The sequence below is a fragment of the Pomacea canaliculata genome, linkage group LG5 (assembly GCF_003073045.1).
Source record: "Pomacea canaliculata isolate SZHN2017 linkage group LG5, ASM307304v1, whole genome shotgun sequence".
Taxonomy (NCBI): Eukaryota; Metazoa; Mollusca; class Gastropoda; order Architaenioglossa; family Ampullariidae; genus Pomacea; species Pomacea canaliculata.
The window spans coordinates 3,905,107-3,927,393 of record NC_037594.1 but is presented as its reverse complement, the minus strand read 5'-3'; the positions used below and the strand labels follow the sequence as shown (position 1 = coordinate 3,927,393).

The 22,287-nt window shown below is 40.4% G+C and overlaps 1 protein-coding gene and 1 long non-coding RNA gene across 9 annotated transcripts in view; one reads left to right on the top strand and one right to left on the bottom strand.

The window, feature by feature from the left end:
• Nucleotides 1-21,575, top strand: part of LOC112563859 (fibroblast growth factor receptor 1-A-like) — a 33,282-nt gene extending 11,707 nt beyond the window's left edge. For all 8 annotated transcript variants that reach the window (XM_025238265.1, XM_025238270.1, XM_025238268.1 and 5 more), the window contains 6 exons: nucleotides 13,026-13,207; nucleotides 13,436-13,614; nucleotides 14,227-14,344; nucleotides 14,654-14,814; nucleotides 15,065-15,212; nucleotides 15,752-21,575. In XM_025238265.1, the coding sequence (XP_025094050.1) occupies nucleotides 13,120-13,207; nucleotides 13,436-13,614; nucleotides 14,227-14,344; nucleotides 14,654-14,814; nucleotides 15,065-15,212; nucleotides 15,752-16,257 (1,200 nt within the window). In that variant the 5' untranslated portion in view covers nucleotides 13,026-13,119 and the 3' untranslated portion in view covers nucleotides 16,258-21,575. The remainder of the gene's footprint in view (nucleotides 1-13,025; nucleotides 13,208-13,435; nucleotides 13,615-14,226; nucleotides 14,345-14,653; nucleotides 14,815-15,064; nucleotides 15,213-15,751) is intronic.
• Nucleotides 3,270-7,391, bottom strand: LOC112563862. The gene is made up of 3 exons (XR_003099133.1): nucleotides 6,279-7,391; nucleotides 4,252-4,464; nucleotides 3,270-3,527 (listed from the first exon to the last, which is right to left on the bottom strand). It is a non-coding gene; the product is annotated as an uncharacterized LOC112563862 (long non-coding RNA).
• Nucleotides 21,576-22,287: the final 712 nt, after the last annotated feature.

Below are 22,287 nucleotides of genomic sequence, written 5' to 3'. Positions count from 1 at the left end.
TCCTTCTTGAGCGCGTGTTGCGCGTGCGCTGTGAGTGTGCTTGCTTTCATCTGTCATCATGTTGAGGAGGATTGTAAGGAGTCATTACTCAGAAATTTTCTTAAGTGGACTTGCTTCTGCATTGGCCATGGAGGGCTCATGTTTGTCCAATATGATCTCAGGTACTTAGCATCCGATCTTGCACGTGTCTTATTACTATGTAATACTCATTTCTATTAGTATCCTTGTTATCCTGTTTAAGTCTTAGAACCATAAGAAAAATGGACACAGAGAGAAGACAACAAGATTTAAGGGTGTTTGCGAGGATCTCAAAGTGTCCAAAGATAGGAGTTGATGTATTGTGTTTTGTCTAATCAGACTCTTATCCCGGGACACTTCGTCCAATAGTTGAGCTGCCAGGGCCATTCAACAAGCGATGTAGAGGAATAAAATCTCACCTGATAAGACAATCTTTCCCACATGACGAGCACTGCACGCTGTATCGCGCATTCTCAAACAGGTTCATGCCTACACAAACATAAAGAATTCTGTCAGGAATCCGCAAATCTCCATTCAGAATGAGAAGGTTAACAAAAAGCAGCGCTTTTTGTGGACTAAGGAATGACAGAAAAAACAAACACACACACACACACACAAAAAAACAAGCAAACAAACAAAAAACAACAAAAAAAAAAACAAAACTCCATGCTGTGTCCTGGCAGTTCTGCGTCCCGACATTCCTGTAAAAATTTATTATACATATAGAATTTTATCAAAGTACATAATATTTATTACAAATATATTTCTTCTGGACGATTTCTCAGAGCGGACCAGCAGTTCACGAAAAATGTTTGGTGTGCAGCTAGCAACGAGTTCACCATCTCCAGCTGTCCTTTTTTGGGGAATGAAAGAAGAGAGAGATAGATATATATGGGGTGGAGACAACTTCAGGGAAAATGATTTCCTGCAGGTGTGTACGCGGTTCTTACCTTTGGGGTGGGCGAAGAACTCGTTGAGCGGACTACAAGAGGAGAGAACGTGCATTTGCAAAAAAAAAAAAAAAAAAATCCCCAAGAAAACACAAGATTTTTTTTTTGTTGCCAGGGAGATGTTTTTATCCTCTGTTCACACATCTATAAATAACTTGCCGATGTATGATGTAGGGTGTGTCATAGTAACTATAGCTACACCCACAAACAGACGTAGAGACGTTTGACTACGTCACCAGATAGTTGGCGGCAACGTAGTAGAAGCAAGTTGCAAGCTGATGGTCACGTGACTAAATCCTTTGCTCCAGGCCGTACTAGGATATGTGAATACATAATAATGAGGCTGATGTAACATAACGCAGATTTAACTGCCTCCACCTTCCTCTTGCCTCTGAACACCGCTGCACTGTAGTCTCCCCCTGATCATAAAAATGGTCTTTATGTAAACAAAACAATCAACATGGCCTTGAATTAGGACTTGCTTTGTTGTGTTCTTTTTAAACTATGGTAACGAAGGTGTCTGCACGACACGACAACTCAATTATTTGAGAGGATAGGTAGGTGGACTTGGCAGCCAACTACAGTGTTTACAACTCAGCTAACCACTGTGTCATCTTGACACACTAGCGAACGCAGAACAGCAATGACTCATTCATTGAAAACAAGCACATGTGTCTGGCTCTGGGTCATTTTCCAATCTCGGAGCTTCGGAGGCATCTTCGCAGCAGTTTGGTGATCACGTGACTATTTAAAGCCAATCGGCATCAGTTTGGCTCTTGACCACCATCTCCCTTCCTCCTCCTCCTCCTCCTCCTCCTCGTGTCAGAGGTCAGAGGTCTTCGACTGCAGGCAGCCGTCATGGCGACGAGATGAACCTCGATCTTGAAATCGTTTAATCAGCGTCTGCGTCAAAGCAAGTCGCCCTCCCAATTTGAGAGGCAGACGTCTTCCGGAGCGGGGGCTCCCCGGGGTACGGGATCAAGATCTTGACTGCCTGCCAATGGGACTCACTTGTTTATGCACTATGTGATGACAGCTAGTTGTTTAACAGTAATATTTGTACCAGTTGCTATTTTATTTATAATTTCTCTTTTGTGGGGAAGGTGATGCAATAGGCTGTTTTCCGCTGTTTGATATTTTCGGTTTTGTGCTAAGGACCTATATCTTTACCTCTTCTTCTTTCATGCTGTTGGCGAAGCCATAAATGCAATGGTTGAGAACAATTCCAACCGTCTGCAGCACGGTGTTCACTTAATTTCAACCGCTCATTACTAAGCCTGCAAGCTATGGAACTAGAGTGGATGTAGACATGTAGCAGACTGCGGTGAAGAGCTCACCTTCACCGACCGTTGTTTCTCGACAAAGTTCACCTGTTGTTAGCGACCTGCAAAGGTCACCATTTGCCGCCTATCTAACGAGAAAAGCGATAACTCTCATCCATCCTCAGGCAGCTCCATGCTCGCGCTAGACGTTAACACTCACCGTTGCTCCTTCGGAACCAACTTCTGCAGATAGGCAGACTTGGAATGGTCTGTAAACTTGAGAAAGGTGAACAATTAGTCCATGCTTTGAAGCAGTACAGACATGTTTACAGACAAATGTAGACCAAGGCGCATGAATACAAACCAAGACTTTCAGACTGTTTCTGTGATGTTGACACTCTACTCCTTGCACACAAGTGAAAACCGATTATTGAAAGGTCTGCAGAATGCTCATGAGTGGGCACGGGTACTTATTTCTGCAATGAGAATCGTTGAGATGTCGTCTCAGGGTACAGGTGATTTTATCCGGAGCCGTATTCATGAAGTGAATGTAACTCGTCCCTGGTTGATTTACCGCTGGAACCGTAGTTATAAATCAGTGGCAACGATGTCTTGGGTGAAAGTAGCATAAAGGAATAGTCTTAACACTGGTTGAGGGTTGTGATGGGAAAACAACATGAAAAAACGAAGTTTTCATCTTCAAGATGAAAGGAGTACTGACGCCACATGACACTTCCAGAAGTGTGAATACCATGTTCTTAGAAGTGTTAAATCTCTGTTGCTGAAGTGGCACTTTGCCCTCTAACGGCCAGGATGCATTCACTTGCTCATCATCCTTCACTTTCCAAAACAGCCGTCACTTAACAATACTGATACTTTCTAGAAACGATGGTTATCGAAAAATTATCTACCCCCTTATAATTATCCACGGATTTTCCATGGATTCGCCCTTCCCACCGAGAAAAAAGTTAACGAGTTGTCAGGAAAAGAGAGGGAGACGAACGGACTCCATTTTCCACATTTGTGGAGAAGAGAACATGAGGGTTGTGGCTTAAAACAAACAAATTACAACGTTGCTGATCACTCTCAGATTTTCAGAAAACGAAGCTTTCATGCTTTTAATGAAAACTCTAGATAATTCGAAATAGCCTAGCTAAGCATATTCTTTAACATTTTTGTACAAATTGTCAAGTTGCTCAATCTGCTCCCACGCTGCTGTGATGTCAGAGATAGGGATGGAAATGTTCCTTCCGTCTGGTGAGTCGTCCTACAAGGTGCCTTTGTATCTAGGGACTTGCTGAAAAAGGACACATAGACAGGCCTCAAAGGTGAGCGAGGGAATCATAATGCACCTCAGAGAATTACTTTGATATCCTTTGCCCTCGTTTATCGTTTGCGTCATCGGCTCCCTCCTTTTCCCCTCATACGCGCGCGCGCACGCACAGAAATCGTAGGAAAAGCAAAGTTTCTTTGAGCGTGGTGCGTTGAGCTTCCAACAGGGAGGGAAGTTCATTGCTGTAGAAGGTCTGTGAGGGAGGTAGGGGAGGGCAACATGGGGTTAGGGAACCTAAGATGGAGAGTTTGTAGCTGTCAGAGTCTCTTCCTCAGTCTGGTCCGTGTTTTTCACAACCCTTGTGACGTCAGTGACGGTATGTTTTACCTCGGGTGTAAGCGAAAACATTAATGAGTGAGGCTTTCGGCCAACGATAAGGCATGTGGCTTGAGTTACCCCTACCGTCCCCCTTACAACCTAAACGTGGTTCCGGTTACCTCCTCTGCTGCAGAAGGAATCGCGCGTACCACGTGACAACCGAGAGTAAGGCGCGAGAGCTCTGAGCCTTGAAAAAACACGAGAACTTTTTTGTGTGAACAGATTACGGTAAGTGGATAAACGTTTATGGCTGCAGAATATGTCCGTGCCTGTGTACGCGGAGAGCGAGCCTGTGCGTGCTTGCGTGTATACCCGTGTAGTGTGAGCGAGTGCGTGCGTGTATACCCGTGTAGAGTGCGTGAGTGTATACCTGTGTGGGGAGAAGATTAAACAGTTGCTCCCTCAAAGCCGTTGATACTCGTGTAAAGTGAATATGATGGGTTTGTACCCGTCTTCTAGTTGATCGCTTGCCACCACTACATAGGGCATCGCAAGGTTCTCAGATCTCGTAACATCTCGTGTCGATTTTTTTTCTTCAGGTGATCTGCTTTTCCCCATAATACCTTCGCCACTTGGGTGTCTACTACTAGACAGAAACACGTTCAAATGAGCCAAACAAACAACTTAACAAGAATATAAATAAGAAATACACGTTTCCGGGATCATATTAGAAAGAGCTTAGCTGTAGACACAGATAAGAACGTGTATCACAAGAATTGGAATCATTCAGTATACTCTTGAGTATATTTCTGTCGCTGAGTAAGAGGCAGGTGCTACAATGCTCCGCGGACATTTTATAAATTTTTGTCTGTTTGCTTGCCAGTCTACCTGTGTGTGTGTTTCTCTTTGTAATATATCTGCATGTCCATCGGCCTCTTTTTTCTGCATGACATCTCCATGCTTGACTGGATATACACTTTACGTCTGCCTTCCTTATCACTCCCTTCCACCCTTCAGTTCTGTGACCTACAACTTGCACTGAGGCCCCTACACTACACTCAAATCCACAAAGAAAAAAAAACAACAAAACAACAACAACAACAACACCACCACCACAACAACAAACTTTGCTGTTACGATTTGTCACGATGCCACCCATTAACACAGTTCCATTGTTTTTTACCACTGATACTTCGCAGGATATCTCTCGAAGAACAGGGTAGGGACACTGTGCTGACTGCGCAGGAGCTATCCGCCATACACCGGACAAGGTAGATAAGATATTTTGCCAAAGTCACGAGCACAAGAAATGTCAGGGTCTGCGGTATCTTCTCCCTACTGCCCGTATTTTTAGTTATCGTTCACATTATTTCGTTTGACCGTTACAGCACGTGCTTTTTATTTTTACATACCAACTATGTGTTTGACATCTGGGACTGTTAGCAGTGTTCTTGTCAGTCAACATTTTTCAAAGAGTTGAATTGTGGGCTCATTTCTTTTAACCATGTCGGCTGTACTTCAGCTTCATCCGAAGCTACACACCTAGCGGGGCAACCAGGTGTGCAAAGCTTTTACCGAAAGATAGAAGTAGTACAGGCGAGGCAAGGAGTTGTGGGGTGGGGGAAGCCTACTCTCATCTTCTCCTCGCCGCTGGATGCCTCATCCTCATCAGCAGGCCTGTGAACCCGCATCGCCGGACCGATCGACTTGTGGCTCACAAGGTGGATTTTATGGACAAACCCCGGTGGGATTTCTGGGTGTGCGTACCCCGGCCTTCGCGCTTTCACCTATCGCTGCGTTGGCAGGGTGTCTGGAGATACCGTTATTGGCTATGTGCCAGGACTGTTTATACGCCTCCCTCGTTACCCCCCCCCCCTCCTGAACCCCTGCTCCCCGTTAGTTTTTTATTTTTTATTTTTGTAGAGAGTATCACAGGATTAAATGTCATGCTAGAACGAGGATGAACGTTGCTAAGCGGAGAGTGGCGTAGGATGAGTCACTAGATGCTGATGCTGATTCGTAGCGCGGAATGAGTTCTCACCCCACCACGCACCCGCACCATTCCACAGCAGGGGACAACATCGCTGCAAGCTATCTAAAATAATTCAACTGACGTTAAAAATACGCACCTTTCTCTTTTAAGATATTCTGATCACATCCACCCTTCAGCCTTCCTGCCCACCTGAGCGACACCTGGACTCCTTTGGTGCTCTAAAGTGTGCTAAGTGTTCACAAAAATGACAGCCACTATTTTCCCGCCATTACCTTTGTAACCATAATTATTCAGTGGCTTAGAAGGATGCTCGACTTGATGGTGGGGGTGGTGGGTGACCATGTCCTCAGTATCTTTTTCAAAGGAGTTATTATGCTACTGTTATTATTTCTCTAGCGTACCTACTCACTTAAAATGTAGCTCTGTGGGAAATTTTGAAAATTAAAAAAAAACTTTTCTTTTACTTGTAGCGGGCACGATTTTTGAGAGTTGGTGTGTGGGAGGTTCACTTCCTTTCTTTATCACGTTGTACGACCCAAACACAAGTTCGTCAACCGAATTCTTTATTGGGATGAGGTGAAGGGGAAAAGTGAAGGGTAAGGGGTAAAGTTAAAGTATGTTGCCCTGAAATCAGAACAAGAAAGTCCCATTACACAAAATCTCTCTAAGCAACTTCCCTCGCATACATTATACTCCACATGGCATTTCCTAAGCATATGCAAAAATCTTTCTACAGCAAATTCCCTCACATACATTATATTCCTCATGGCATTCCCCAACAATATACAAAAGTCTTTCTACAGCAAATTCCCCCGCATACATTATATTCCTCATGGCATTGCCCAAACATATGCAAAAATCTTACTACAGCAAATTCCATCACATACATTATATTCCTCATGGCATTTTCCAAACATATGCAAAATCTTACTACAGCAAATTCCATTACATACGCCTCCCTTCTCCCTCAAACAAGTTAAACATAAGAATCTCACATGATATTATTCATTACACGGGATTTTGCTACACGTGGGGAGCACGTGGAGAACACGTGGTACCTTCTCTGTACCTAAACCCATAACCTACGTATTTTCAAACTCAAGGCACACAAAACTACATCCATCCCCCTTCACAATATGGGTCCTAGATATTTAACCACCATATTCCCTAGCTAGTATCCCCTTATTCAATCATCGTTGGCCATTGCCTCAAACGCTAAGATGGGAGCCGTCCTCCCCCTCAAATGAAATCGTAAGACATCCTACTAAATACTAAATCCAACCTCCACAAAAACTGTAACATTCTTTAGGCCAAAGCCTTGGCAAACGAAATACAAGGTTATTTCAATGAAATACAAGGTTATTTTAACCAACCTGATTTAGGACAACCTTCCACTTCGACCCCCTCGTCCTCGACACTCAACAGAAAGGAAGTCTCAGCTCGACCGGAAGTTATTTATACCGGTCAAACCCTCGTCAAACTCCCGTTACCGCGAGAGTCGACATAAAAAATATAGCTCTATTTTACTTTTATAAATGTGTAAATACACATGACATTTTCTCTAAATGTCATGGGTGTTACATACTCTCTCGCATGCACGTGCGCGCGAACACACACAGATGACAGAAAGCACAGCACAAACCGTTACAAAGACTGGCGTGGGAAAGGACAAGGGAGGTCGCTCGTACCGTCTATCCGTCATGCGCACAGTAGCGGCCCTTGTTGATGGGGAACCGCGCACGAATCTCAGTTCATATACGCCATACCTTCTATACCTTCGTAGAAGTTTGTGTTCACTACAGAGAGATAAAGGAGATAAGCTTTAAAAACTTATCGACTCAACTAACTGTACGCTTCGTAAGCATTAGCTGTTTTTTTGTATTTTCTGTAATGCCTCACGAGCGTGCCGTAAACGCTTTGCATTTTGAAAACTGCCGCACAAGTATGCAAAGAAGTGCCACAGAACGCTGGAGAAAATTGTTTACACGTCAAGTCGGAAGCAGGGTAGATCGTGCTGAGAGGGTAGGAAGTGTGGGGCTTTGAGTCTTAAGATATTTCTGGAACCGGTTGTACGAATGTAAGACAAAGTGGCTCGTGTCATCGCTAAAAGCACAGGGGAAGCGACTGGGGTGGGTAAAGGGAGTTAATCTCACCATCTTTTCGCTGTGAATCGCCCTCTTTAAAAGAAAAAAGCGATGAAGAAATAATAATCTACAGACCAGTGAATACAGTGGGGGTTGGTAAATCGCTCTAAATGATGCAGGAAGGCATCGCCAAGGAATTAGGTCCCTTGACCTTTCGCGTCTTGATTCTGAGAGTAGTTGGGGTCAATTATTTGTTGCATGTGTTTAACTCTGATTGACTAGGACTAGTGGTGGTTTCTTGGTAGCGGACAGTGGAGTGTGAGGTGGATCTACCCTAAAGAAACTGAACCCCAAATTCTGCAGGAGACCTAGCAACAAATAGGTGAGGAGAACACCAAATACCTGGCGCTAAATAGGATTGTGTGGAGGGAACCTCAGATTCTAGCGCTGCCGACATCACAACAATAACAAGTGGCAACACATGATAAATGGGACACAGCTGAAATAAATGGGACAGAAGTAGCGACATGGGGGGCACAACGAAGAGGTGGGAGCATGGCTTCAAATACAGACACGACGAAGTGGCTATGAAGCGTACTGATGCATTGGGAGGGTCGACCGGAAGTGGGCGGCGAGGGAGACACACGGAACCGGCAGTAAATGGACTTTCTGACAGATAGCAAGGAAATTTATGGAAGCGTTGAAGGAACCTTTTAGCGTTACATCTCGTAACATGAGCAGCTCCTGGTCACAAATTATAAACAGCTTTAAGCTCACTATGTGGAAAGGTTGGGCAATGGGTGTCGGTGGGCAGAGGAGGGGGAGGGGAAGCGGACGACATTGCGGTGTCTTTATGTGCACCGGAGGTAATATGAGTCTGGCCTGAGTTATTAGATTCTATCACCTCTGTAAGCCTAGCCAAATAACGGATTTTCATCCCGAACAAGAGAAATGCAAACTTGTTGAAGTTTATTGCAAAAAAAACCACAACAAAACAACAACAACAACAAAAAAACAACAACAACAAAAACACACAAACAAACCCAACAACAAAAGACAGGTTGCCCCTCAAAATAAAGAATCGGCGTGCAACTATGATCAAAATGTCACTCATCGTATTCTCACTTCGCTCATTTTTTGTGCATTGTAAAGGTAGAGGATATAAATAATTAATAACAGGTGATAAACAACTGCTCCGTCTAGATTACTAATCTACATATTGAATGTCAATGGTTGAAGAGTTGACCATCCCTAGAATTGATTTACTATAAAACAAATTAATAGCCCTTTCAGCAATTTGACAAAGGCCACTTTCACGTGTGAACTAAACTCCTAATTTATATTTCGAGAGTAAATTGCTGAGAAAATGAGTCAATTTAACGGAAAATCCGTAAAATAAAAAATGAAATATAAAAATAATATAAAAATTAGTAGTCTTTTAACCAGTTTTGATGAAGCCATATTTCTTTGGAGAGTAAATGGTTTATAAAAATTGAGCAATCAAATTGCGCTTATTTTCTGATGATTTTTTGATTAAACCGTTTTAATTGAGTTTGTTTAGTGCGAATATATCAAAAGTAATCAAAACACACTACATATTTGTTAATAACAAAAGAGAAAGAAGATTAAAGTTTATGGAAATAACAAAGTTGCTTCACTGAATATTTTGTGAAGGCATTTACACAGTTCACGCTGGCGAGTCCGGCATATTGCCGGCATTTATCAGGTTCATCTAAAGGTCAAGAGACAGCAGACATCACATGGAACTGTAGAATTGGATCAGATTGACTCATTTCGGCATCATAAACAGCAGGCACTCAACCTATTAACGGCAACAGTCACGTGACTCCTGGTAAAGATGTCACAAGACAAACCGCAGAACAATTTTAACAATTTTTTTTGCAAATGTGTTTCTCAAACCAGGACTATCTTGTGACACGAATGAACTTGTTTTCAGAAACAATTAATTAAAAAAAAAACAAGTTTGCGAGAATCCTATTATTTGTGAACAACTTGTATAAGCTCGTACACGAAGTTCATCACAACACAGTGCTAGCACACCCAACATTCAACTCCATAGCCATGTATGATTAAATAGTTTGAATTATCAGCGGGCCTGTAAGTTTATCATCGGAAAAAAGAGACGAGAATAATCCGCATAAATCAAAAGCTACAAGCTGCCAAAACATCCCTTTCAAATGAAATGAAAACAGAAAATCTTTTCACACAACTCAATTATGCTATTTGAGGCCCAGATGTTGTTTTGAATATTAACAAAAACAACAACAGTTCAAACCAAGCATAGTAAATGAAGATCTTAAAATAAGGTAAATTCGTAAAGGATATAATAATTGGTTAAAATCTTAATCTGCTACCTGGAAGGAAGTAAGTGTTGTAATAATGGAACACTAGCACGAATGTAGATATTTTGCAGCTGAGGGGAGTGAGTTGTATTCAACAGAAAACACAGGTCTGAGTGGCGCAGCAGATAGAAGGGAGCAAGAAACACCTGTGCAGCAAAGGATCATTTGACTACAAAGTTGTTTATGCATCATCTTAAATAACAGCCTTGGCACCCGAAAACGGTTCATTTCGCCCAATATTTTAACCACATCAAAATAACTGCCACACCAAGCCTGGCAGATACAGTGTGCGTCTGGCTTATTCTCGTCACCCGGTTCTCCCCCGATCTGCAAGTGTCTGCTCAGTTTCCTCCGGGTGTCTGGGCAGGGTTGTGGAAGGGGCGAGCTCACGACGCTGGAACCCGACTCAATACGCATGCGTCACTTTTTCATAACCGTTTTCGCCTTCCCCGACCCCTCGAACTCCCTTGGCCGACGGTTTATCTCTGGTCCCACCCGACCAACTGTGGTTGTGGACGGCACGAGCCAGTGGCGGCGGTCACCAGCAGAGCCCTCTCTGCGTCATCGTCTGACAGATGATAATTAAACCGTCGGGGACCTGGCAAGCACGTTACGACCGATGCCCGTGAACGTGAGAACTGAAGCGCGTGCGTTGTGTGTGTGTGAGGGCGTGTGTGTATGTGTATGTTATGCAGATAGGTGCGTGCGTGTGCGTGAGAAGGGGGGTAGGGAATGGTGGTTTAGTGACTCACTGTCGCTATGGCGTCAGGAGAACTGGCGCAGCGGCGAATTAAAAAATCCTTTGTAGTTGATCATAGCGGCGAGTTGAAAGCGTTCACTACAGTGACGTCAGAGCTTTGTAAGGGTGGGTGCAATAAGGTTTGCGGTACCATCCGCGGCAATAACAGCGAAAGCGGCCGCAGCCAACTGGAAGAAAGCACATGGAATCCTTTCCCCTGACTCCTGCTCTTCGTTCCTTGCGCAGTTCCATCCCTCGAGTCCCGCTACTGCGTTTGAAATTCTGATGTGAATCTCTTCTTGCACGTCACTTTCCAGACGAACGATTGACCACAAGCCACGTTGACTCCGATGAGTAATTGAACGTACGTCACGTCTGAGACCTCACTAACCCTTGCATCACGTGATGCACACACTAACACAGCGCGTGAGCATACTCTTACTTGCACCTCGTGACGTGGAACCGATCACTAATACTCGTTTGAGTGACATGCTTACTGATATACACGTCACACGATGCGTATACAGTTACTGATACTTGCGTGAATGGCGTCTTGTGGCGAGGGAGAGGACTACAGTTTACACCTTTGTAATCCGATTACACATCCATTACAAATGAAATTTCTACTAAACTGGTCAAGACGCCGATTTCGCCATCAGTGTTGACATCTAGCAAGTCAGCGGAGCTGCTTTAAACTAAGCCGGCAGCTTAGCAGACTGCTTTAAAATATATATAAATAAATAAAATATATTAAAATATATTAGTAGCTTAGCACACTGCTTGTAAATATGCTGCTAGCTTAGCAGACTGCTTTAAAATATATTAGTAGCTTAGCAGACTGCTTTAAAATATCTTAGTAGCTTAGCAGACTGCTTTAAAATATATTAGTAGCTTAGCACACTGCTTTAAAATATATTAGTAGCTTAGCAGACTGCTTGTAAATATGCTGGTATCTTAGCAGACTGCTTGTAAATAAACTGGCAGCTTAGCAGACTGCTTGAGCATCCAGCTGTGTACCAGGCCACAGAGTGCTTGACCTTACATTCACATACCTCCAAACAAGGAAGCTATGCATGCCCACCAGAACATAATGGGGTTGTGTGTGTGTGCGTGCGTGTGTGTGCGTGTGTGTGTGTGGGTGTTAACAGTATACAGGAGGGTTTTGCTGTATTGCTACCCCAAAAACAAAGAATGTATTTATCCCGTGCTTGCTGGAATCTTCCGAGATCGCGAGAAGTTGTTGCAGCAGGATATCTACCGGTTATCTGGAGTTCTGACAAGATATCAGTGGAGGAGAACCTAGTTATGCTTTGTCTTGACGTCTGTTGGCGAGTTGTCTCCGCTTTGGAAACTGCTTTCACTGTCAGACTGCTTGCAGTAATGGCTGGTTTTTTATTATGGGAGTTGCATCAAACTTTTTATTTTTATCAGGTTCCTTCCTTCAAAGTCACTTATACTTCTTGCTGAGGTCATACAGTGTGAAATTTCACACAGAGTTTCATTCTAAAACGAAAGTTCACAGAAGTTTGAATGTAACTGAGGTTTTATTACGCTAGTGCGAGCAGCATTCAGTTAGACATTTGTGGAAATGATTGAATAAATAAAATGGAGATAAAGAATGAGAAGGGTGAATTGCCACATGAACACAAATTCATGCTAGGTATATTTTATGTTGCTAGATTTAGCATGACAGTGCATGTAATTGAACTTTGCGAGATAAACTTAAGATGACTTTATTTGTCTGACAGTTATTGTCAGCCTAAAGTTTGGTAGAGGCAGATTCTCATCTCTTGCTGAAGTGTTGTTACACATATAAGAGGTCAAGAGCATAAGTGCTTGTTTTCCGAAGCTTCTTATACAGTCACAGTCCCAAACATGCATTGATTCACATGATCTACCACAGACATATGTATGTTTGTGTGTGAGAGAGAGAAAAAGAATGAGATGTGAAAGCTAGTGAGAGAGAGAGAAAAGAAAATAAGTGTGGTGTCAGTCTAGCTCAACTTCTGCGTTTTTGTTTTACAGCCTGCATGGTGAGCTGCAGACAGAGTGAAGGGCCTGCCTGCTTTAAAGCAGTGTGTATGCTGGCAGTTATTCTCCAGATTCATATTGACACACCATGAAGACACAGCGCACCCTGATAGCGCTTATGCTGGCCATAATGTGCCTGCAGGCAACACTGGCAAAGAAAGGAAAAAATAAAAAGAGTAAGTTCTTTCTTTCTCTCTCACTCACACTTGTGTGCATGGGGTGGGCGGGGTTGTGGGTGTTGCTGGGGTACATAGATTAGAGAGAGTGTAGGTGTTTTTTGGAAGCTTATAACTTAGCCACAGAAAGTAAATAATGAACAGACTGCAATATAGGTTGATTTCATTCTTTCTTATTAAGTTCTAGTTGTGTTTTGCTTCCAGCTTAATCTTTTGTGTTGTTCCCAGAACAAGAGCAGGCACCAGAGTGGGCGCCTAAATCAAATCCAGGGAAAAGTGAGAGGCTACAGTCTGAGTTTTTGGGCGAAAGCATTAAGCTTGACTGCCAGGCTAAGGGAAAACCGTCTCCGAAGGTCACATGGTTTAAGGATGGACAGAAGCTTGAGAAGGGCAATGGACGACTAACGGTGAGTACTGGAAGTGGGACACGGTAATACAATTTTTACATGGGTGGATATTACAGCTGGGGTGGTTGACATCTGATAGCTGAACATTCCAACATATAATGCTTGTTTGAAAATATAATGATTGACGTTGGACAATGGATTCAAGAAGATGGATATTCTTTAAGATGTTCTGTCAAGTTTTGTATGATGAAAACATTAAATATTTTTATGCCAGTTTCTGTAAAAATGTACTATGGGATTGGTCTTCTCTACCTCCCTCCTTTTCTCATACATGCTTTGTTTTTGTTGTCTGTTTTTTAAATTTTAATTTACCTTTTCCCTAGTTCTTACTTTCCTAGTTGTCCTTTGCCCTTGGTACTTGGAGCATCCAAAGGACAAACACGTTTTATGTAATAATAATAATAATGAAAGTAATTATTATTTAGCCATAGATCAACAAACCACACACATTATCCTTGATGTTTTGAAATCAGTGGAATCAAAACTAAAACATCAGTAACTGTACATGTGTTTGAAAAACGGAAGAACGTTAAATGGATCAGTCTGTATGCAAAGATAGTATACTAATGTGTTAGTTGTCAGAACACACATCACTTCATTTTGTCATTGCAGATCAAGAAACACCGACTGACCATCAATTCCTTGGCGGTCGAAGACAAAGGCAACTACACATGTAGTGTCAGTAACAGCAAGGGACAGATAGAATGGACATTTTATGTTGATGTGCTTGGTGAGTATACTTTCCAGTATCTTAAAACAAAAGGATAAAGAGCATAACAGCGAGTTTTTTTTAAAACTTTCCCTACCATGCTGTACCTGGTTCTACTTGATGATGATGATGTAGTTTTATAGCGCGCCAGTATCCGCATCACAAAGATGCGCTCAATGCGCGGTGATCCCAGCAGCCACCAAACTGCAGGTCAAATGAAAACTTCATTACTTCTCTCTATTGCTTCCGTTCATATCATTGAGCCAGTGCATAGCCTGTTGTTTAGGTGAACTATCAGCTTGGGTGAACATTCATGTTTTCTTCCTGCAGTGAAAATCTGGCCGCTCGTCATTCAAGGCCCGGAGAACATCACAGCCACTGTGGGTCAGACTGTCCAGTTCCACTGTCGGGTGCTCAATGATCCAAGTGCCACAGTCCGATGGCAGAGAAAACCAAACACAGAATTGATGGAGAGCACAGGGAGACAAGAGGTTTGATCAATATTTTTCCTGCAGCGGTGGTAACTGCGACCATTACCTCCTTCAGCATATTTATAGGCATAAAAACATATTTATTTCTAGGAATACACAACAAGAGATTTGATTCTATTGATTGAGTATGTGTTTATTGTAGGACCACCTGAGTGCAGCTGCAAACTTTGGGCGAATTTTGTATGGTTACAGTAACATTCTCATTGTGACAGTAAGAAGATAATAATTCTGATGACATTTATAATTGCAGTTTCTGAACACGTCTGTCAACCCTGAAATATTGGAGCTGACCAACGTGCTACCTGAGCATGCGGGGGAGTACCGTTGTGCTGTGGGCAATATCTGGGGCCTGAAGTACAGCTCTGGGTTTCTCACTGTACTCCGTCCTACAACCATTGGTAAGCAAAACAGCCAAAGATAATATGAAAAAACAATGTCCACCATAAGCATACAGCAAGATGTTATTTCTTATCTGTTAATCGTGTGAACCTTTCTGACAGGATTATAGGTATGTACTTCAAAAACTATGAACCAATCCATAATAGCTAGTAGCAAGAGTATTATTAACTTGCCTTCTCTTCTGATGTAAGTGAAAAAAAAACCCCTACAAAATTATGCTGCTTTGACATTAGTTCATGCTATTTACATATTTTGCTGACAGTTGTCTGCATTATTATAAGTTGTGAACAAAAAACTAGTGATGCCAAGTTCAAAACACGGACTTTGACAGAAATGGCTGAAGAAACTGATGACACCGGTCATCAGACTTTGTTAGAGGTCTGTAATCAAGGGGCAGATAATTTTTTTTTATATTGTACATTTGTGGTGTTGAAACATTCCAGTTAAATAGTACAACTGTGGAAATAAGTTCATATTTCTCATAACTCAGCATGCGATTCTGGTATATTGAATAAATGTCCTATTGGTCTACTTGCAGAAACTACCACAACACCTACCACCACCACAACTACCACACCCACCACCACAACCACCACAGCCACCACAACCACTGAGATCCCAACAACATTATTTGTTCCACATTCTTCAGAGCTTGATATCTTTGATGCTGACACCTTTGAGACGACCCACCAGTCTCGACGTAACAATAACGATCGCAGAAAAAATCCGCGCCGGCGCAAGCCACCAAAGAGCAAGGTGACAACTTTTGCTCCCTTCATAACCTCAACATACCTACCCCCATCTGAGGTGACAAAGATCTGGAACCACCAAGAAGATGATTGGACACCAGCGGAGGTTGAGGAACCTTTGCCAGAGGATAATGATCAGCAAGATTCTGTGGGCGGGTGGATCAGTTTGTGGACCATCTACACCATTGTAGGTGCTGTTGGCGGTGTCATCCTCCTCATTGGGCTGCTGGCTATCACCATCGCTATCTGCTGCCGCCGTGATGGAGGTGGTTCCTACAAATCAACCCCAGTGTAATGCCTCTTTTCATCTGTTTTAATGACTGAACAGTTTGCACCTGTACAGTGTGTGTGTGTGTGTGCATGTGCATACTTGCATGCATGCATATGCTTGTGTGCGTGCTCGCGTGCGTGCGTGTGTGTGTGTGTGCACACTTGATAGATGTTTGTACGAAGTTTTGTGTAGAAGTGTTCCAGTTTTGATTCTAGTCATTATAGTATAGATTGAGTAGATGAGGAAACATTTTCAGGTCTTTTTTTTATGATGTTCCTTTTTTTGAGGACCATGCTGCCAAGAGATAAATACTGCATAATAGGCATTCATTGTAATCACAGGTGTGGATCTGTTTTATCTGGAATGCTTCTGAGGATGAAAGTAAAATGACTGATTCATCACTGTCTCTATAGACTTTTTGTCATTGGTGATATACATTGACACTGAAGGTTTTTTTTATTAAGTGTCAAGAGGGCAAGATCACATTTCACCGACATGGTATGTAGGCAGTGGTTCACTGTTAGCAGACCAGATTTACTGTTAGTAATGGATGCATACAATCAGCCAGAAGACAGTCCTGGGTCAGTAGAGGTGTCTGTACCCCATTGTATTTTCATGTTTATAGAACTTGAAAAGGCAGGTAAACTGTGGCAAATTAGCAAACACCAAAATATACATTTGTCCATTAGCTTATGTTTGGTTCATTAGTGCATATGGTGCAACTGAATGCACATGTGTTATACACATGGCAGTAAACAAAGTGGTGTCATCCAGTGAACTTGACATGTGTAGATGGAGAAACATGGAGATCACTGGAGCAAAGTCGCACATAACTTGTAAACATTTACAGCAATGTATAATCTGTTGACATATTTGTATAACATATTTTAAAATTCTGTGCGTGTGTGTGTTTGTGTGTGTGAATGTATGAATCCATGTTAATCATTGACCAATTTTTATTTCATGTTAACAGTTTGCCTTTTGATTTTTTTATTACAGTTATGAATTTGTGTGATTTTGTGGATTAAAAAGGGCTTTAGATAGATTCATGTAAAGTCTTAATTTATTATTTTCACAAGACAGGGTTTAACAAATTTAACAAGGAACACAGAAAGCCTTTTCTACCTAAATGGATCCATTATCCATGGAGCCTTGCCCATGTGAACATGTATACCATCAACGAAACTCTTTAAGAAAAGGAATCCCAATGGAGAAATTATGAAAAAATGTTTGCTTTGTTAATTCTTAAGGCAGCGCATTTGACAAGAAAGAATGCAGATCCTGTTTTCTGTTAATCATATAAAGTCCCAAAGACAAAATATCTTTCCTATTAACTGAAACAAACGAGTGAAAAATGTCGAAAAGTACGAACACTTTTGAAAGATTCACAGTATCTTCTTGTACTTTTGTGTTTACATTTTTTTCTCTAGTATTTTGCCTGCCCCCAACATTTTTCTTTCATCAGCATGATTCATTTTTGTTCCAATAAAACGGGTAAGGGAAATATTAGGGCAAAAAATGGTCCATTCTGGTTACTCAAAATGTCACATTGTACACTTTATGCTAGTTTTAAAATAATTTTGGGAAGTTGATTCCTCCCAGATGTGCTGTTGTTTGCAATGTTATCCTTAGTCTTGAACCTTTCATGTACGTTAGGATTGTGTGGTTTATTATTTATTGTGAGAAATCTTTTTGACTCATGCCATTTTTATTTTAAAACCTCTTTTACATGCCTTTACAAATTCCATTATTTCAGGAGTGTTTGTTAGCCCTTTAGAACAAGTATTTATTACAATTTCAATTAGTATCACATGCATTTAGAGGCAGTCTTACCCAATAAAGTCATAGACACATCTCTTTCTTTTGGTCTAATACCTCATCCCTTTAGGACAGCTTCTTTGATAGTCGTTACTCAAGTAGGAAAAAAATTAGACAGGCCAAACAACCAGTCCTTGTTCCTTTCCTTCTGTGTCTCTGTTCTGTTTCTTTTTCATTTTACCAGCTGCTTTCTGTGTCTCACTAGCTTCATCTCAATCACAGTCTTTTTTATACTCATGCTAATATTAATTGTTCAAAGCCTATCAGTCACTCTCACAGAAATCCACTTTTGTGGTAAATCTTGTGAACACAAAAATCTGGAATTTGCAAACCTTTCCCATTGTCAAACACAAAACTAGTTCATGTATGCATGACATGATATAGCCTTAATGTTGGTACAGATATCAAAAGAAAATGGAAATTATAAACTGCACTGGTCAATGGTCAACGGGCTGTAACTCAGATGAACAGTGAACATGAGAGCAGGAAATTGAAATGCAAATTGTGTGGTATGAGAGTATGAAGGGGAGCTCACCAATACTTCAACAAAATCTCAACAGTTGCAGAGTTATCTTTATTAAAGCATCCATCATTAGACTTAAAACTTCAAGAGTTTAAGGAGCATCAGGAAGGCCTATGGTATTGTGTTTGTCATTGAAACTAATGCATTATACTCTGCATCTATGAAAAACGTTGCTTTTAAAGATAGATCTTTCACTTAGTAATATCAACCCTATGAAAGCTACTTATGTTAGACTTGATTTCTTGTTTGTTTCTTTTTCAAACAGTTGATTTACAGTTCAGACTTATTAGTTTCATATTTTTGACAATAATGTCTGCAGCTGGTATTATGCACATAATTACATAGTACTGAAATAAAGTGAGATATTGGGCAGCTTTTTCTTATTCTGTCATAATAGTTGTGCAGTGTTTTCCAGTATTTTGCTGCTAAGTTCAAAAGCTACTAGGTGCATCACCCATATTCAGTGACTATCATGTATGTGCATATATATTTTTATGTGATAAGAACAGGTGTGGGGTCGAGTTTTTACTGTTTATATTCACTAGTATATTTTCATCTAGTTTTTTTCAAAATGTAAATTGTATTTAATTATAAGCATATGCTGATTGTTTCGTTTGAGTGAAGTATGGAAGTTGTCATGTGTGTCTGTGTGTGAGTATGTGCAGGCAGGTATTCTTTGTTAGGGTAAGTGAAGGTATATAACAAAACATCGGCATCAAAGTTCACGTAAAATGAAGATTTTATTTTACATTTTTTTGTAATTGTATTTTAAGACCTGAGTTCCTTTTTATCAATGCACAAAATAAAATGCATTCTCCTAAGTGTCCTTAAAGTTTCAGTTTAGAAGAAAGTAATATGAATCAAAGTATAGAAAACATGCTGTAACACTTTTAATCTGTCACTATCATCTTAAAGAAATAAACGGTCACTTCGACCCATTACTTACTCAAATTTTGATTTTGGTTATGGTTTTCTTTCTCATATTTGAAATGCAAAAATGAATGTTAAAAAAATGCTTTCATTTTATCATTCTTTGGTGCTTCAGCAAGGCAACAAGTCAGTGTTTAGAGACTGTATAACAGGTAATAAATACACTAACTTTAACTTGTTTAGACTTCTCAGTGAGAGGGGTATTTAATTTTTCTTCCTGTCTATTTCTTCTATGTAATCACTTGTTTAAATACAATTTACAGTAACAAAGGTAATGCTTTAGTAATACAGATTATCTTGAAGAAAATAGAAATCAATTTTCACTGACATATGGAAGGATTTTTAGAGGATGCTTTTATTTCTTAAAATGGATATTCTTAATCATATCCTTTTCAATGTGAGTTTAAGTTAATTAGGTTGCTAAGAAAGAAGTTTCATTGTCTAGGGATAGAATATATATTTCATGAAATGAATCTTTACATTGACTGTGTGCACCACTGATTTTCCTTTTATGATGGTATATACATTTTTCGAATCATATGTTAGCTTGCCATGTGCAACAGTATTCGTAACTGTTCTAAAAAGTGCTGGCCATATCAAAGAGATCTTTAAATGCCTTTGATTTTGACAGCAGTAAGCATTTGCTGCTGTTGTCGCAAACACAACATGTAAACATGTATAATAATGTGCATAAATGATTTTTACCATTTACTTATTCAGTACATACCGTTCCTAGACAGTATTTCCTTGTATACAAATTACATGCTTTTGTATCATTTTCAAATAAACATGACTGGTTTAAACACTATTATTACCTCATAATGTCTTTGCATAATATCTTGTGATTTTTTTATGTATTTTTATAGACATTTTGTATATTAAAAGCAAAAATTATTTTTCTTTTGTAACATTTGCAGAAATATTTTTTATTTGTAACATTATTATTATTGGTTTATTGAGTCTTAGACTTGTGCAGTTATTTCAAAAGTTACAATGCAGTGATGAAAAGATCGCACTATTACTGTGATCATACCTAAAATCTCAAATGAAAAACTATGCATCAGCAATCACCTGCACAGTTTTAAAAACACAACTTGTTATTTTCTTTAAAAGAAGTGTTAACAATAGTAAATAATATATATATATGCTTCATATTTGAGGCAACAGAATACCTGTTCTAATACTGAAACAAAAATATCTCCAGCATAGTTTTCTTGTTGTGATTTAAAATAATGGCTGTAAGGAGATTATTGATTTTAGTGTCTTCTGTATAAAAAGAGCTGTTTCTTTTTAAAGTCCATCTGAATAATTCCTTTATACTTAAAATTGCATATTTCCAAAGAAAATGAAGACAGTAAGTAATTAGTGGTAGGACACCTGTGAGATTTCAGGTTTGTGGTTTCGTGAACACAATATTGCCTGTTGCTTAATTGTTGTTTACTAATATTAATAAAGTGCTAGTCAATACCTGCATATTTTTCCTGTGCTTTTCAGACGAAGATATGTAATAAATCAGAACACTTTTTTAAAGAGCTCTACCCCCAGCCAAAGCTAACCATGCAATGTCTTACAAAGACCAAACAAAACTGTAGACAAAAGCAAAAATGCTAGCTTACATTCTACAAGATAAAAATATTCAATATGCTAAATATTTGTCTCTTTTTAATTTGAACATTTTTTCATTGCCACTATATTATAAATATTTAATTTGCAAAATAAGTACAGAACGGGAAAGTCAATGTTAATTAATCATGGTTCAGACAGGTTAATATTGATTGATACCCACAGTCAACTCTAGTTTGTTTTTGTACCGCCATTTAATGGAGGGGGAGGGGAAATTGGTGTTATACACGGAGCCAACAACTAATACTGTATCACGGCAAAGCAGCCTGCCTTGCTAACAGATGCTGCATGTAGAGAAATAACAGCGCGCCCGAGACCAGAGCTGAACCTAGGACAGCCAACATTCACTGTATTGGTGTCAGGTGCTAACAACCACCTGACCACCCCTCCATTCAATAGAGAATTCTTTTGTAACTGATGATAAAGAGATAAAATTCTGTTACTTCGGGATGCTGCGTCGTATTTTTTTCCATAAAGAAATCGTTACATGCATGAAAGGCGGTAATTTCAGAATTTGCAATAAAACACCAGCTGAAAATACATTTTCCTGGGAGCCTGCAAATATCATTGTCATCTCCGACTTTTACTAATGACATTTTAGGTTATTTGTCTTGAAATATACTGCAGCCAAAGTGCAGAATGCCGATGTAAGAGGTGAATGATGAGAAGACCTTACTATAACTTTTGACCCAACTAATTCATCATTGACTGGTGTAAAAGTCTGTTCTCCTATAATCGCTCTCGACTGCGCAAACTCGAAATATCGCGAATATGGGTTGATGCTGGTTTGGGTTAGCACTTCAGCTAAAACGATAAGCAACAGTACTTATATTTATACATGCATTATGAAGAAACTTTCATTCCCCAGTACTCTCAACTCCAGATGCTGGGGTTAGAAAAAATGAGTGACCGCCAAACTTATCTGATAAATGGGAAAGAGAGAAGACCAGCGCAGGCATCAACGGATAGATAAACAGGGTGAAGGTCATGAGTAACAACAACAAAGAGCGGTCATGAAGTTGACCTAAGCTGACCTGAATAATGCAACGAGAGAAGCGGGGCGGCATGGTCGGCCATTTGCAAGCTTAATTAATGCAACTCGAGCAGCATTGCTTTGAAGTTTGTGTGTGGCAACCGCCACCATCCAAAGAAACACTTTG